The 18,817-nt window shown below is 37.1% G+C and overlaps 1 protein-coding gene across 5 annotated transcripts in view; it reads left to right on the top strand.

Moving 5' to 3' along the window:
* The window catches only part of LOC117221555 (proton-coupled amino acid transporter-like protein acs), a 57,332-nt gene that overhangs the window by 4,180 nt on the left and 34,335 nt on the right, over positions 1 to 18,817 (top strand). For 3 of the 5 annotated variants that reach the window (XM_076518445.1, XM_033472601.2, XM_076518451.1), the window contains exon 1: positions 615 to 797. The exons of 1 other annotated variant lie outside the window; for it this stretch is intronic. In XM_076518445.1, coding sequence (XP_076374560.1) covers positions 630 to 797 — 168 coding nt within the window. In that variant the 5' untranslated portion in view covers positions 615 to 629. Of the gene's footprint in view, positions 1 to 614; positions 798 to 6,470; positions 6,543 to 18,817 lie in introns of those variants that run through there. One more of the 5 variants, XM_033472598.2, reaches the window with a different exon arrangement.

The following is an 18,817-nucleotide window of genomic DNA, read 5'->3' as shown; positions in this document are numbered from 1 at the left end:
AATACGAAAATATTATACAGGCGAAATATTATACCCGAAATTATTGTACAGGCGCGAAATGGGAGGTTCCTGAGATAATTTGGAAAAACTTTTTCCTTTGCGAAAATGCAATCCGCGGCTTCGTTTGCGAGTTATCAGCGAAAAACGGTGACCAATGAGAGTCGCGTACGGCTGATGCTCCGCCCTCGCGATCACTGCCGCTGCGTCACACAGCCGGCGCGACGCGGCATTGGGCGCGAGGGCGTAGCGCCGGCCGCGCTCGCTCTGCGATTGGTCCATGTTTTTCATTGATAACTCACAAATGAAGCCGCGGATCGCATTTTAGCTAAGGAAAAAGTTGCTTCAAACGATCCCAGGATTCCCATTTCCAAATTTCGAGACATTTTTGCGACATTCCTATAGTACGTTCTATAACATTCCTATTGAGCGACATCCTTATTCGGGAATCAACAGCGGTGACAATCGATCAAGAATAAAACGCGACGTAAATTATTATTAAATACCGTGGCTCGCTGTTACGCGTCTCTCTAATGTACACAGTTAATGTACACGTTCATTAACGGCGTTACAGACACTTTAATATTGTCTCTTCGTCTTCTTCGCCGCCGCCACCGTCGTCGTCGTCATTCATGGCTGTCCTATGTTTACATTCGATCTGTACACATTGCTGTAGTAATTACTGCCGTTCGCAGTTCAGTTGCTCACGGCTGGAGCGGAAGGAATCATCATCGGCGAGTGGTGGCGCGCGTGCGCGCGGTGCAAATTATCATACTTTTTCCATCGTCTCTTCGAAGCAGGTGAACGTACTATTGCATCGTGATCGTTTAGCGTCCGTTCGAGTGTCGGGAAAGTTTGAAACACCTTTCGATTCGTCAACAAATGTCTGCTGAAAAATTTCGCGAACACCGGGATAATGGCACTGTTCAGAAAATGGCTGATCCTGTTCGGTTCGCTCGTATCGATGGAGTGGTTCTAAATGGCTGATTTTTTTCGTTCAATGGGCGTTCATAAATAATCGTAAAAATGAACACTCGTCGTGGTTTTCCTGCTGAGCGTTCGCGGCTAATTGCGGGCTTTAATTTTTCCTGGTTACAAATATATTGAATATTTATATTTATATTATTATATTAATATTATTTTTATATATATTATATACATTATTGATATTACTGTATATATTGTAGATATTATTATTATTATATATATAAAATACTAATAAAAATATATAAATACATATATAAATATTTATATCGAATACATATTTACTATTCAATATATGTATATTTACTCCTGTCATTTGAAACGACGGAATCGCGATTAAAGCAAAATTGACGAGTAGCAACTCGAAAAACATTGAAAACTCTTCCGACAGCTCGACAAACTCTGTTCTTCTGGAAAGTGTTAGAATCGATTAACATCGATATTCCGCGGATTCGAATTGCATCAGAGTCGACGGACAAATATTTGGACTCGAGCAATTGTGATGCGCGCGAATCGTTGGACGTGATTCATTTTCACGGACTTTAATCCGTGCAGAAATATTTCGACTCGATTGCGATGCGTAGAGAGATTGTCGGAAGTTCATTAATTTTCATGGACTTTAATCGGCAAATTGGCATCGATTTTTCAATGTCGCATACCGACGTGGAATCTCCGATCACCGGTGCAGAAATCGTCTGCAACGCGCGTGTGTAGCGTAGAACATTGTGCATAGGTGACGTGGTTCGGCAAAAAAGTTGCTGAGAAACGTAATACATACTATTTTTAAAGAACCGTGAAGAAAAAAGGAGAGGTCTTATCAGCGATAAGAAACGAACGTGTATTTAGTGTAATGTTGCAAACGTACGAAACTGTCTGAACAATGGCACTGCATATATATAATATATATTTTTTTTATCTTATATTATTGCAGACACAGTAAGTAGTGCACCCTTTGTTCGAACGTCTATAAAAAGCAAAAATTTTATACCACGTTTTATAATTTTTTGCAAAAGAGATAGCTTAAATGATTAAATCTGTGATAGTTCTAACCTTAAACCTGCCGAGCAGTAAAATTGACTAAGAGTGAAATGAGATCCAATTTATTTCGATTTGTTTTCAATTTATTAATTTATTTTCGACGATGTAATTTACGCACTCATTTCCCATGAAAATATTTTCCTAAGGTGATTTGAAGCAAGTTTCTCCTTTTCAAAAAATTTCTCCGACGCACCGTTAATGAGTTATCAACAAAAAATCACTGACCAATGAGGGGCGAGCTCGCTTGGCGCTAGGCGGCCGAGCCAATCAGCGGAACTGGGCTCCGTGCGCTCGTTGGCTTGGCCGCCGCGCGCCGGCCGAGCTCGCCTCTCCATTGGTCACTGCATTTTCGTTGATAACTCGTTAACGACGCCTCGGAGACAATTTTTGTAAAGGAAAAAGTTGCTCCAAATGACCTCGGGAACCCCTCGTTTCCCGGAAATACCATAATTTTGGAACGATGACGAGTATACTCGTCGAACACAGATAACTGATCAAGTTGGCTGTAATTCGAGGCTCCGGATAATTTTTTCATTAGACGGTGCATCACGTTTATCAACGCCGTCCGACGTCTCATTTGACATCGTCGCAACGATCGCAGAAATTAAGATAACAATAATCCATTATCGGCGTTGTAAATTTTGAAACGTAGTTATCCTTCGCGTTCTTGTGAACGTAACGCACCCGCGGACGCGCCGCGTCTCTTTCGCCAGCAGATAACAGCCTCGCGGAGACAAAGCAATTAGTTCCGTCCGCGAAAACGCTAATAGCATGACGTTCCGCACTTTGTGTTTCGTCGAGCGAAGTTCCGATCGAGCTCGGTTCGGTGTGTCCCGCGTTGAAAACGCGCTCGATGAAATTCTACTCGTTCGGTATTTTTTTCGGCCACGTTCGGACGCGCGATTTAAAAACTTTTTCTTTTTTTTTTAAACGCTACGCTGACGATTAGTACGAATTTCTGTACGGTAAGGTTAAATTTGGCATTTTAGACAACACTTGGACGTAGATATAATATACATTGAATAATATATAATATATATATATAATATATTTTATATAATTATTGTATAATAATAATATATAATAATATAATAATAACGAAATATTGTGTTCGTATTATATTGTTACTGATATATGTATATATAAAAATTTAACAAAATATCATATTCGTATATTTCTATTATATACGATATTTCGTTAAGCTTTCTCTTTTTAAATATACAGGGTGACTCGGCTAAAAGAGACCAACTTACGTAATTGTAAGCTCGAAGTAACGCTTACATTTTTTACAGATATTTAAACGAAGGCCAAGAAGAAAGCTATATTTGTATATTTCTATATCAAAAATAATAGAAAAAATAGTAATATACGAAAATAATAAATAATAAATAATAAATAATAAAATAATAGAAATAATAATAAATAATAGAAAATAGTAATATATCAAAATAGGAGTATATCAAGTCAATGTTTTTATTCAAATATCGCTAGAAGTGTAAAAGTTGAACTCGAGTCTATAATTAGTCGCACTTGACTATAATTAATCGTCTTAAACGCTCTGCATACTACACATATACGCATGAGAGTTTCTTCCATGTGTGTATGTATGTGTGTGCAGCAACAATGTGTCAAATGTTGCCGAGGCGACTCCCGATCGCAAACGTCGCCTGCGATTGGTCCGGCTTCTCGCTGATCACATAGAAGCGCGCACGCGATCATGTGACCGGGGCCCACGAACGATCAGTGTGGCGCAAGATTTTCGTCGATTGTTCGACATTGATATTTGGCGATCGTCCACGACGAATGCAGACGGATTAGATCATACGTTCGGCTCGAAAATAAAATTGACAGGACAGCTGACTGCCTTCTTTTTTTCGTGAAGCCCCCTCGGAGCACCCATCGTTGGGCTACGATTAGCAAATTATCCGAACGGAATTACGTACATCTTATCGAATAGATACGGTTCGGGAACGCACGTGACGCAGACTTTATCGAATCTCGTATTTTCTTCTTTTCATATTTCTATATGGACGATCGAGTCGGATTAATTAGCGAAACCTTGTGAAAATCTTTTTCTCTCTCTTTTTTTTATCTCGGTACTATTCCGTTCGTTTTAGCGAGCCACGTGTACAGTGGCGCGAATAATTATAGACCCGAACTGCATATACATGGCATTCGTTTCGACGAGTATTATGTACAGCGGGATAAGAATAATTATGGACTCGAAGTAACATTTATAGTTTTAGTGATATTTCGGATTTTTAGTATTTATTTTTTTCTTTTTTATCAAGGTTGCTTCGAGTCTGTAATTATTCACAGCGGTGTAGGTGGCCTTCCTTTAGTTGAGACACCCTGTATATTCAGTGAAGAAAACTTGGTGAAATAATCGTATTTGACGATTATTATAAAAAAAATGTATTGTATATAAAATCTATATTATAAACAATTATATTCGCGAGGACAATTATTATTTTTATATAAAATATGAATTTAGTTAATTCGAGGGGATTGATTAAATTTATACGAATTTAAATGTTAGATCTAATTCTATTATAATATTATAAAAATCAAGATAATTTCTATAAATGATAGGATTATAAAAAAATATGTATTGTACATAAAATCTATATTATAAATAATCATATTCGCGAGGACAATTATTATTCAGCAGATTTTTATATAAAATATGATTTTAGTTAATTCGAGGGGATTGATTAAATTTATACGAATTTAAATATTATATCTAATTTTATTATAATATTATAAAGATCAAGATAATTTCTATAAATGATAGGATTATAAAAAAATATGTATTGAACATAAAAAATCTATATTATAAATAATTATATTCGCGAGAACAATTATTATTGAGCAGATTTTTATATAAAATATGAATTTAGTTAATTCGGGGAGATCGATTAAATTTATACGAATTTAAATATATTAGATTTAATTTTATTATATTTATTTATTTATTTTTAATCATTTGCAACCACGATTCGATATATACATTGATCTTAAGATTTAAAATTGATCGAATTAGTCAACATGGTCCCAGGGATTATTATAACGTTCGAACATGATTTGTCGTTAATTACAGCTCCGCGTGATTCGATGCAGCGTCCCTTTCACAACGATATTCTGCGACAGATTCCATCGAGATTCCGGCGCCGCGTACGCGGTTCACCATGGTTGAATTTCGTTCCGTCGGCCTCGCCGACTCGCATCGGAAGCGGAAAAAGGAGGGGGGGGGGGAAGTGAGGACAACGATGTGTCTGAGCAAATATTGACAGACGATTCGGCGCTGAAGCGTTTGACATTTGAACAATCTTGGCCGGTGCATCGCGACACGCGGCAGAAACGTGCCGTTACTGCGCGCCGCCTCGTGCAATACCGGCAACTTTGTTCGCGTTGATAAACGAGCCTAGAAAAGTTTCCCCATGGTCTCCGCCTGTCAAGGCTACACAGATGTGAGAGGTAGGAAAGCGCCGCGAAAGAGCGGCTGCGAGCCAAACGAAGCTTCCCGCGGCCGGTACACGTTTTCATTGACACGCGCGTGGCTTCGACCTTATTATTTATAACAGAGTTAGGGCAGAAACTAAGCTAAACAGTCGTAACGAAACCTCGCTTAACATACCGAGGCCCAACAGCGAATGACAAGCGTTGCCTTTTTTATGAGAATTACGAGATATAATTTATTGAAATTTGTTCGCGATTTTTATAATAACGTGCGCGCAGGTAAATAAATATTTTCGACAATTTCGAATGGGACCAGCTTTTCGACTTTAATAATCATAAAATAGAAAATGTGAAGCCGGTCATTTGATCGACGTTGCTAGGTTATGTTATTTGCAAAGAATGACATTCTTAATTATTAATGCCATAAAAAGAAAGCAATGCTCTTATAGTCAGAAACAATTACACCGACACCGACAGCGAACGATATCTGCCATGTGCAATGTACAATAACAACGTATCGGGCAATCGATTTTATCTTGTCCGATTTGAAACTACAGTGAAGTTCGATACCGACGAGATAACGGCACTACGCGCGACGATAGAATCCCGAATAACCGTATTAAATCGTATTCGATCTGTTACCTGTATTATCGGAAATATTTCAACCTTTGGCTCGACACTCGAAACTTTAAAAGATTTTAAAGCGTTTCAATGGATCCGAGCGAACGAAGACGATCGTCGTCTATCGATTCACGGTCGCAATCGATTGCAAAAGTACGTTTCTCGAGCGCGGTGCTTCTTCGTACGGGAACAGTTTCGCGCGGTGTTCCTTTCGAACGTGTCAAGTATTTTGCGCAGCAGTTCGACTCGATAACGGTTTCGCCGCGCACGGAACAGATTTTAATGTCAACTTTGCAATAACACCTGTGCAATTAATTACTGTGCGGAAATCGTACAGTTCGTCGGTACAGGTTGTGACACGCCACCCGAGCAACGCACCCGTCCCGATGTTCGCTATTCGAGTTGTACAATGCTCCGCGACAATTAACTTCGGACGGTGTAGGGTAAGTCTAGGTATTACCGCGGTTTCTCAACGAAGGCGAACTTTGACAGTGGAAACAAGACATTTTACGCTGATAAATTGACGACTCGAGCTATAAAATATAAATATTCTTTAACTCGAGTATTTACTTTTTGCAAAATATTGCATCTCCGAAAGCGCGAATTTCGTTGAAAAGCGCAATGTAAACAAACCATACGCGTGCATATATTAACACTAGATCTACCGAACCAGTCAAAATGACTGGTTTCCGGCCTTTTATTTTGCAATTCCTGATAATACAAGAATGTTTTTGTCAGAAATTTTTACACGAACATCTTCATTCAAGAAAATATTATAATAAAAATCGTAAGAAGTTTAAGTAAATCCAATCTTGTCGTTGTTATAAAACAATATACATTGGTCACGTTTAGGGCTCGGTAATTCTAGTGTTAATGGGATTATGTATTTACTACTGCGAACGTTACGATTGTTGCGTGTCAAATACCGTGGACGTCCCGATTACCGTATGTAAAAGTGTCTTCTAGACACCGAAAACCACGAAGTCCAGATTTAAGATCATAATTGCAAGCTTCAGCACACGGTCTGTCACCTCGGAAATTCATTTTGAAGTCTGCACAAATATTTCCGTCATCCAAGTGCGAATAACGCGGCGGTTAACGCGATTTGTAACGACCGCGAGACACCGTATTTATGCGTAAAATGTTATAACATTTTACGCAAATCCGTGCTATACGACACTGATCTATTGGCAGACAATTTTGGGATACTTAACACGTCGACTGCCATGCTAAAAGTCTCGAACATTTCGTAAAATCAAAGTAATGTGTTTAGTGAAATTGAGATTGAAGAATTGAGTTGTGCGACAAGAATTATTTTTAAAAAATTAGAAATGTTATATATATATTATAATTATTACTACTATTGTAAATATTATAATCTACTATATCTTTTCAAAAATAATTATATATATTATTATTTATTATATTGTACATATTATATATTTATTATATTATATTATATTATATTATATTATACTATATTATATTATATTTATTACGCATATATTGTGTTTTATAAATATATATATATATTATAATCTACTATATCTCTCCAATTTTTCACAAACAATTCTTGTCACACAACTTAATTTTTCAGTCTCAATTTCATTAAGTACATTACATTTAATTTTGCAAAATGTTTGAGGATTTTTACATATTATAAATATATGTCTGCTGCAGTGAAAAAGGTTAAGACGTTGCTACTAATCCGTAGACTCGTACACCACGAACATTAAATGTTAGTTCTACGTTCGGCATTTTCCGAATGGGACTCATTATGGTTTCAATTTACATCTCACCGCGATTCACTGCTTGCGACGTTTTTTCGCGTAAGGCGAACGGAATCGTTTGTTCCGGACGAAATTATGATTAATTATCACACTTTAGAAATCGTTAAAAATAAGTAACCCTGACATTCCTGTCTCGCTGCTGCACCGTTACAATTAATTCTTAACTAGGCGCAGTGGCGGTACTGCAGAATTAGACGCACGTGTCCCCCGGTGCCTCCTATATTTATTTAGGGCCAGAGTTGCGCTAATTCAATTACATTGTAATTCGATCACTTATTATGTATTTATATAGATCTAAAAGAAATTCAATTAATTATTGCTCATTCGGCGCAACGCGTCTGATAAATATAATTATAAATGGTAAACTGTGAATAAATAACAGTTGCATTGTAATTGTCAATACAATATAATTACAATATAATTGGAATAATATAATACAAATATAATACAATATAATTGAACAACTTTGTAATTGTAATTCCTTGAGTTATTCATCTGTAATTCTGCACAACTCTGCTTCACGGGTCAATAATTTTAACACCTGTTTTAAATTATATTGTGCACTATAAATTTTACACTTTATATTTTTATACTTTTTATTTCTTTTTATATCTTTACTTATACTTTTCACTTTATATTTTCACTTGTACTTTTTACTGTATATTTTTATTTACACTTTTTATTTTATATTTTTACTTTATATCTTTGCTTATACTTTTTATTTTATATTTTTGCTTTATATTTTATATTTTTACTTTATATTTTTACTTATACCTTTTACTTCATATTTGTGCTTTATATTTTTACTTATATTCTCTATTTTCTACTTTTCTTTTTATTTCATATTTTTACTTTATATCTTTGCTTATACTTTTTACTTTATATTTTTACTTACACTTTTTCACTTTATATTTATACTTTACATTTTTACTTACACTTTTTTACTTTATATTTATACTTTACATTTTTACTTACACTTTTTTACTTTATATTTACACTTCATATTTTCACTTACACTTTTTACTCTTTATTTCTTATACTTTTTATGCTTTGATCAGCAGTTTCAAATTCTGACAAATAACAAAACGTGTTCTCGTGCTTAAAATTTCGTTTTTATATGATTTTATTATTTCGTGCACAAACTCCCGCCTTATACGAGGCTAGATTAAATATATTAACCACCGATAATTGTTCAGTAGCTTACCAAAATCCGATCTCGTTGATTTCTCGTCACCCCTAAAAATTTCCGTGTCGAACAGCGGCGCGGCGTCTCGATAACGCAATACATTCGCACGCACGAAGCCGAGAGGCGGCCGGACTCGCCAATAACGAACGTAAACATTCGAACAACGATATACATACATATAGGGTGTGCTTCTTAAACGGCGTATATCGCCGGCATGGCACAGTTCCTGCTCCCGAAATAACGCGGGTTTTCTAAAACCGTCACAGTTCATACATTACTTTCTAAACTCTCCGCGAGCCGTTCAATTTAGACCGATCATCGATTTGTCTTCGAAGATGCTTGTTTCGCGTGGATATACATAGATACCAATCTTAACAACCGACTGCCGCATACCATAGCTCGATTGCCCAATGATTAAAACGTTCGTCGAGCACGTCATGGAATATGTCGTACGTTAGAATAGTGGATTTTATGGATTCGTGAGGAAAAATGTATAGAATTATTGGGTTGGCAACTAAGTAATTGCCGATTTGTTCAATGAAATAAAAAATTTCTTTTGACTTGGAATGAAGTTTAATCTGTAATGTGTATTTTCCATTTCGTTCGATGACCTTTTGCCATCTCTCTGACATCTTGAAAATTCCACGCTCGTAGAAAGTCTGATCCTTTTCGGCCAAAAACTGAGTTAAGTGAGATTTTACAGCGTCATCATCATTAAAAGTTTTATTACGAAGGGAGTTGTCCAGGGATCGATATAAGTGGTAATCCGATGGCGCGAGATCAGGGCTATATGGTGGGTGTAACATCAATTCCCAACCAATATCCATCAATTTTTGCCGAGTGGACAAAGACGTGTGCGGCCTAGCATTGTCCTGGTGGAAAATGACACCTTTACGATTGACCAATTCTGGTCACTTTTCCTTGACCGCTGCATTCAATTTGTCCAGTTGGTAACATTCACGGATAATAAAAAATAACAATAATAATAATAATAATTTTATAATATAACATTTACGGATATCATAAAAATGGGAGTGAGAGACATCTATAACTGATATCGGCAATTACTTAGTTGTCAACCCAATAGATAGAGAACTGTGGAGATGTTGGAAAGTTCGAGGATATTGTTACATTATTTTCAAGTTATTGCGATTATTAGAAAAGGAGAGACATTTTTATTTTACCGTTTTAAATCTTGTCCATTTTTCCTATCAATTTGATGCTGACGTCTTTTTTTGTAATAAATCGTTGTGGGTAATTTAAAAGTTTAAATTGTTGCGGATAATTTAAAAGTTTAAATTGTTACGGATAATTTACATGTTTAAATTGTTGCGGATAATTTAAATGTTTAAATTGATATAGGTAATTTAAATATTTAAACTGCTATGGATAATTCAAATGTTAATCGTTACGGATAATTTGAATGTTTAAATTGTTACTACACTTCGGATACATAAAAAAATCTATTTTGCTATTTATTCGCAGAAAAATCATAAATCTTTGTTCCCCGAAATGATCGTTTTGGGCTATCAACGATTTGCTCCGTGTCTCAGATGATGAATCACATCGCTGTTTTGATATTCGCGTCAGTTGAATAATGCTGAATTTGCGGCAGCGTGCAACAATCTGCTCGGACAAGGTCTAATGAATAAGCGAGATGAATCAGTGGAAATTTGCCTAGCTCGCACACACACACGTACACACACATACACACACACAGTGTGCGATTTTCTCAATTCAGCAAATTTCGTTCCTTGTACGAAAGTTGATCGCAAAGTTCACGGGAATTGTGATTGTAACGTGTAGGCAACTCCTAAAACGGGGTAGAATCGTCCGAACTTCAGGTTTGATGCATTTGCAATAGAATTGAACGAGCAAATTGAATTGAAAATAGCAAGATTTTTGGGAGGAATCTAGAGACGCTACGCCGTTCGAGTGTTAAAATAAGAGCTTATCCTAATCAAATTGTATAAATTTCAGTTGTTACGTTTTATATTAAAATTTGATTCGATCGATAATTTACCATGTGTAATTAATTAAATTAAATTTTATTCGTTCGACGCGTATATTTTGAAAAATTGTAGGGCAGAGTAAAAGTCACGCGAAATTAGAACAATATACTTATTAATGTACATGTGAATAGAAAGGACGAAATATGTATTATTATTATTATTATTATTATTATTATTATAGTATATTGTACTATAATAATAATAATAATAATAATAATAATAATAATAATAATAATAATAATAATAATAATAATAATAATAATAATAATAATAATAATAATAATAATAATAATAATAATAATAATAATAATAATAATAATAATAATAATAATAATAATAATAATAATAATAATAATAATAATAATAATAATAATAATAATAATAATAATAATAATTATTATTATTATTATTATTATTATTATTATATATTCTTTCTATTGACAAGTGTATTGACAAATAAGTCGCGCAATTTTCTATACAATATTAACATTAATTCACACAGCAAATGCTCATCAAATTCTCGTGCACGGCCGCGCAATTTTTCCTCGCCTCTTTTAACTACCATCGAAACACGCATCGACAAAAAAACAATCGCAAAAGTCTCGCGATTAAAACGCATAAAAACGTCGCTGGTTCAAAGGCCAAAGAATCGCTTTGCTTTCGACCGAAACCCAAAAAACACGGGGAATTCCAGCTTGCCAATTTATTTCAACCAAAAAACCATCGATAACGAGCCGAGCTGATCGAGTTGGAGGAACAAGGGACAGCCGCGAATCTCGGCGAGCCGAAACATCGGTAACCGTGGAAAATTTCAGTTAATTAGAAACACTTGTCGGGCGGGCGTCGAGGCGGTGCGCGACTGCGAAATCGCGCGAGCCAATAGGCGCAGACTAAATCTAGCCGTGTCGGTGCCTTCTGGCTTCTTCCTGGTGCACGTGGTCGCGAACCGCGAATTCCTGAGGTCCGAGCAGGGCGCCGCGTTATCGGGGAGGTCTCGAAGCCGCGAGGCGTCGCGGCAGCGACAACGGCGGCGCGGCGGCACCGCCGTCGAAACTTTCGACGCAAGAAATATCTGGCATTGGCTATTTTCGAGTGGGCGCCCGTTTATACGCGTGTATGGGCATAGGTCGTGACCAATCGGGCCGGTCCGCGTGTCGCACGACACACGAATTATTTATAATCCTGTGTCGCTGTTTTTGTTGGACGGCTACCCGAACGAGACACAGCCGCCGAACCACGTGCGCGCTCTAGGAGGATTCTTGCTCGGACGACTGATCGATCGCGATCGGCGCGACGCGTCGCGTCCCGCGCGCAGGCGAAAGGAGAATAATGAACTTGGCCACCGGAAATCGCGGATTATGCAACCGTTTTGCTATTGCGAAAACGTGTGCGTAGGCTGAGGGTCCTGATTACCGGCTCGTTAGGTAAAAATTCGCTTCTTCTTGCATTTCGTGTTTTCTTAGTTTTCTGATTATACGAGTCAGTGTTTTCAGAACGTCGAAGACTTCAATTTTCTATGAAATTCGTGATAAGTCTTGAATATTTCTAAGTTGTTTTTCGTGCATTTGAGAAATGTATTTATGCCGAATGAACTTTCCGATTATGGGATGTGACACGGTGCATGGACATAGTCAGTATTTCTGTAAATTTGTAGGTTATGCATGACAAGAGTTTAAGAACGTGTGCCAGTTATATTTGTACTGCAGTGTTTATACTAAAATTGTACAAGGAATGTTACAATCTATACTTTCTTTTTTATAGAATAAAATTTTTATAAAATCAAATGATTTTTGCAATACGAAAGCACTGTTCTAGTCGACTGAATGCTAACTATTTAAAATTACGACCATTCGCATAAATTCGATTATTTAACCATATCCTTACAATATACCTTTTAATAATTATTTTTAATTTACGAATTTACGAACACATGTTACGAACAAATGTTTTGTGTGGAAAACGCTTGCTGGCAAATGCTTCCATTAGAGGATATTTACCAGCGAAGGTTATAGGAGTTAATAATGTGTGTTTGCACGCTATCGAAATAATTGAGGTTTATCGCATATGTTACCAAAGAAAATTGCAATACTTATTGCTAAAGATAACCGCAATTATTATTAGACCGCGGATCTTTATGCAAGGTAATTGTTTACAACGATTGTAAGAAACGGTAATTCGATGAAATAGAAAGTATAATAATATATAATATACAATAATAATTATATATAGTATATAATAATAATAATAATAAATCCTAAATAATAATCCCAAAATTATGGTATTTCCGGAAAATAATGGGTTCTTGAGGTCATTTGAAGTAACTTTTTCCTTAGCGAAAATATTCTACGAGACTTTGTTTACGAGTTATTAACAAGAAACGCTGACCAATGAGAGGCGAGCTCGCCTAGCGCTAGTCGATCTCGCCTCTCTCATTGGTCACTATTTCTCGTTAATAACTCGTAAACGAAGCCGCGGATTGCAATTTCGCTAAGGAAAAAGTTGTTTCGAATAATCTCAGGAACCCCTCATTTCCCAAAAGTACCATAATTTTGGAACAGTCTGTATATAATATATAATAATATAGAATAATAATAATTATTATATTATTGTATTATAAACTCGTCCTTACGCCAACAAGATTTTAGATATCCTAATCGAGCAACGCGATTTATCGGTTGAGAGAAAAATCACGCGAACGTCGACAGATCGATATTAATATATTGATAATATATTAATTATTATTCTCCCATAGAGAACCGAAGCATACTCCGGATCCCGTTTCATTGCGCGATTTTGCTGTTCATTGAATTGAAATGGTAATTTATTCGTTGAAATGATCCACGCTGGCGTAACAGAGACCATGAACGGTTCACAATAACGGTTGTCGCAAGCGTACCGAGAAACATCATTCGTGCTAAGAAGCACATTAAAGGGGTAATTGAGTTAAAAGCATAATTCGTGCCCTTTGACATTGTAATCAGCCAAATAAATCGCTGTGAATCGAAGAATGGCCCACTAATTTATAATTGCAACCCTATTCTTCTCTCTGCTACTTGTTAGCGGCACGATCTTTTTATTTCCCTTTCCTGTTATTTTGAATTGATGCTAAATATCCCCCCCCCCCTCAAGCGTTCGCTTCTCATGGTACTCTATTTCAAACAGATGCGCTTAACCCTTTGCACTCGAGTGGTGACTCTGAGACACCGCTAGAATTTGTTACATCACGTTCTAAGATAATTTTTACATTAACAAAGTTTAGATTTAAGGAAATTGTTAAAAGTGTAACCATTGTGTAAGTCGCAAGACTCAATTTCGCATACATAAAATGCACTTTGTTATATGAACTGAAACTACTGGAAGTCAGAAAAATTATTTTAGATTGTAAAGGGTTAATACTTTTGACGTCGTCGTATCTTCCGCCATCTAGATTGCAAGATATTTTGAAATTTTAAGAAACCAAAGTTTATTTGTAATAAACTGTGATAAATTAAATTTGTCTGAATTGTTCACTGTGACACACTGATAAATTAAATTTTCTTAAACTCTTCGTCGCAACGCTATGATAAATGAAACGCGTCAGAATTGTTCGTTCGAGCACTGTAATAAATTAACCCTTTCCACTCGAATGGCGACTCCAAGGCGCCATTGAAAATTGTCACGTCACGTTTCGAAATAATTTTATCAATCAAATTTGTTCATATCTGAAAAACTGTTGTCGCATCTGTTACAAAATTCAATTTCTAACGTATAAAATGCATTAAGTTAAATAAAATGGAAATGCAGTGGGCCAGAAAAGCCGTATCAAATTTTGCGTTAATTTGGCTTCGAGTGCAAAGGGTTAAATGTGTCATAATCTGCAGAAGAACGTTCGCAAAAATTTGCACCAAATTTGTGCGACGTCGGATAAAGGGATGAATATTGGAAGAAATCGAGAGTTCGAAAAATGACGAGCGAGGTTAAATTTAGAACCGCTGTCTGTTCATGGGGCACGAGAGATCACGACACGTGGAAAAAATTGTTTTACTTTGTAGGTTATATAACGTTTATCCGGATAAGCGCGTCGCGCGTGGGCCGTAATCACGAATTAGTGTTGTAACACCTAAACCGGTTGCCGGTCCTTTTCGATTCGCACGAATGACACCTGGTACAATTGAGCGCTTCCTCGTTACGAAATTCACGACCTTGCGCGACGAAACGATTAGCAGACGTCGAACGCGTCTCGTTGTGTTACTTGTAACATGACGGAATGGCAACTAAATATACCGAATGTTACAACGTTCCCGTGGCGCTCGCTAATGGAACGCCGGCGGACTACATTTCCGATATTTATGCAACAGTTTGGCGGGAACCCGTTCGTCGAGATCGAATCGATAGGTTATGTCAATCCCTTTTTCTTTTAGTCAGAGTTTCATCCGAAACCCTCTATCGGCTCATTTGCAGGCTTTATGCACATTTTATTAGCCAAGGCAAGGCTAACGCCACGTTTAGCTAACGCCACGTGCTCCTTAGGGTAGCATAACCTTACATTTTCCCTTTCTTTATAACGTTTGATATATTTTTTGTTCTCTTTCCTTTGACTTCTTTCTTTGCACTTTTTCCATTTTATTTTGAAGGTACGCACACAGCTAAGCGATCGTCGTTTATCGATTCACGGTCGCAATCGATTGCAAAAGTACGTTTCTCGAGCGCGATACTTCTTCGTACGGGAACAGTTTCGCGCGGTGTTCCTTTCGAACGTGTCAAGTATTTTGCGCGGCAGTTCGACTCGACAACGGTCTCGCCGCGCACGGAACAGATTTTACTGTGAACTTTGCAATAATACCTGTGCAATTAGCAGCGGAAATCGTACAGTTCGTCGGTACAGGTTGCGACATGCCGCCCGAGCAACGCGCTCGTCCCGATGTTCGCTATTCGAGTTCCACAATGCTCCGCGACAATTAACTTTGGACGGTGTAGGGTAAGTCTAGGTATTACCGCGGTTTCTCAACGAAGGCGAACTTTGACAGTGGAAACAAGACATTTTACGCTGATAAATTGACGACTCGAGCTATAAAGTATAAATACTCTTTAACTCAAGTATTTACTTTTCGCAAAATATTGCATCTCCGAAAGCGCGAATTTCGTTGAAAAGCGTAATGTAAACAAACCATATGCGTGCATATATTAACACTAGATCTACCGAACCAGTCGAAATGACTGGTTTCCGGCCTTTTATTTTACAATTCCCAATAATACAAGAATGTTTTTGTCTGAAGTTTTTACATGAACATCCTCATTCAAGAAAGTATTATAATTAAAATCGTAAGAAGTTTAAGTAAATTCAATCTTGTCGTTGTTATAAAACAATATACATTGGTCACGTTTAGGGCTCGGTAATTCTAGTGTTAACGGGGTTATCTATTTACTACTGCGAACGTTACGATTATTGTGTATCAAATACTGTGGACGTTCCGATTATCGCATGTAAAATACTGTGAACGTTCTGATTACTGCATTATTCTGGAATGTTATATTTCCGAGATATTTGCGCAATAGAGTTTCCTCCACGAATTTCTTGCAAGGCTCCACGTTTTCCTTAGGGTAGCATAACCTTACATTTTTCCTTTTCTTTACTTCGTTTGATATATTTTTTGTTCTCTTTCCTTTAACTTCTTCCTTTGCACTTTTCCCATTTTCTTTCGAATGTACACACACAACTGCAATTCCTAGGATCAAGATATTCTCACTGTAGCACTTTATAAATTAGGTGTAGGTGCTCTACGATCAAGCGTGATCGCACCGGCTCATCGAGAACTGGAGCGCCGCAGTAATATATACACATAGTAAAAAAACTATGAGCCAAATACTGTGTTAGTAAATAATATTCGAGGATAGATCTTCTTATTATGCACATAATCATCTTTATATAAATTAGATTGATTTTTAGAAGATTACACGCTATAAAATGTTAGATTTTATTACTTTCATAAAATACTACAGTATTTGTGGCGTCCGCAGTAATACCCACACTTAACCTAACTCGACTTCTCCATTTTATCCGATTGTTTACTTCGTTTAAAGGAAAAAAGGTGACGATCAGAAATTTGTTTGCAGACTTTATAACATTTTCGTGGCCTTCGCATTTTTTATAGACTGTAGACGCCTAGATTAGATAATTAGATGGTAGATATCAACGGTTCGCATAGCGAACGATAACATCTGCGATCGATTTGTTCAATGCTGTTTTCTGTGTCATTTCTAAAAATGCAAATGTTAACACCATGCCGTCGGTGTCACCACGCTGAGTGCCATGCAAAAACTATCTGTTGTATGCCGGTGGTACCATTTTGGTGCCATTTCTAAAAAACTGAAATAACATTTGAACTATATTTCTTGGGTGTTAAAAGGCAGCAAACTAACTATAGCATTGTACTTATTTAACTAAGAACTAAGCACGAAAATTCTTGGATGACGTATCTTAATTTTAGGAATTTATATTACCGCCATCTTCGAAATTTTTTTCATATCTAAGATCTGCGGCCGGCATATGGTGTTAACCGTAGAACAGCAAAGCGGATTTTCTTCAGTTGTGAAATAACAGTTCAGTTACCGGTTCACTTGATTACGTTAATTGCTCATCTCGCGGGGAAAGTAACGAGACGATTGGGTAACGTGTTGCGTGACGCAGCAACCCTGGCGGATGTCTATCGCAATAACGTCGAACGCGGAGATAGAAGAACGTGGTGTAACATTGTCCTGCTTTACGGATTCGCGAGAGGACATTCTCTGCACAGTATGTGCGCGTATGCGAGCGCACACCGTTCGAGAAAAATCGCGCAACTAATTTGTCCTCGTCCTATCCTCGTCTCGTCCTCGTCTCTCGAACGAAATGCTCGCGCGCTAGAAAAACGTATTCCTCCGAGAGACTTTTTTCGATTCGAATAACTTAACCGCACCATGAACTTCATTCGTCGCGCATCGAATTACATGGCAACACGTTGAAATACGAGCCATCGTTGTGGTAAATTCTGTATCGACGCAACGTCGCGAAACGGTAGTCGTTAATTTATAATTATGTGCAAAATGTTGCAACAGAATTTGCACGCGCGATTCGAATTCGGAGAAAAACATGACATGGAGTGATTTGTCTCATCTAATGGCGGTTTCAATTATAGTGGGGATTATTATATTGTATTATTATATTATAATATAATATAATATATACAGGGTGTCCCGAAAATGTCTCGTAATCCGAAAGTAGGGGATTCCCGAAGTAATTTGAAGCAACTTTTTCCTTAGCGAAAATGCAATCAGTGGCTTCGTTTACGAGTTATTAACGAAAAACAGTGACCAATCAGAGGCGAGATCATTTGGCGCGAGACGGCCGAGCCAATGAGCGGAACTGGGCTCCGCGCACTCATTGGCTGAACCGCCGCGCGCCAGCCGAGCTCGCCTCTTATTGGTCAGTGTTTTTCGTTAATAACTCGTAAACGAAGCCTCGGAGAACATTTTCACAAAGAAAAAAGTTGCTTCAAATGATCTCGGGAATCTCCCATTTCCGGATTGCGAGACATTTTCGGGACACCCTGTATATTATATTATAATATAATATAATATAATATAATATATTATTATTATTATTATTATGTGCACTGAGAGTATCGATGCTTTTTCTACCTATTGTTCGTACGCGGACTACCGACTTTATGCGTTCATAGCAAAATCGAGTGTCCGCGGTTGTTTCGTGATAT

This window comes from Megalopta genalis, chromosome 1, assembly GCF_051020955.1.
Source record: "Megalopta genalis isolate 19385.01 chromosome 1, iyMegGena1_principal, whole genome shotgun sequence".
In the NCBI taxonomy this organism is placed as follows: Eukaryota; Metazoa; Arthropoda; class Insecta; order Hymenoptera; family Halictidae; genus Megalopta; species Megalopta genalis.
The sequence above is the reverse complement of the archived record's forward strand: the minus strand, read 5'-3'. Positions and strand labels throughout refer to the sequence as shown.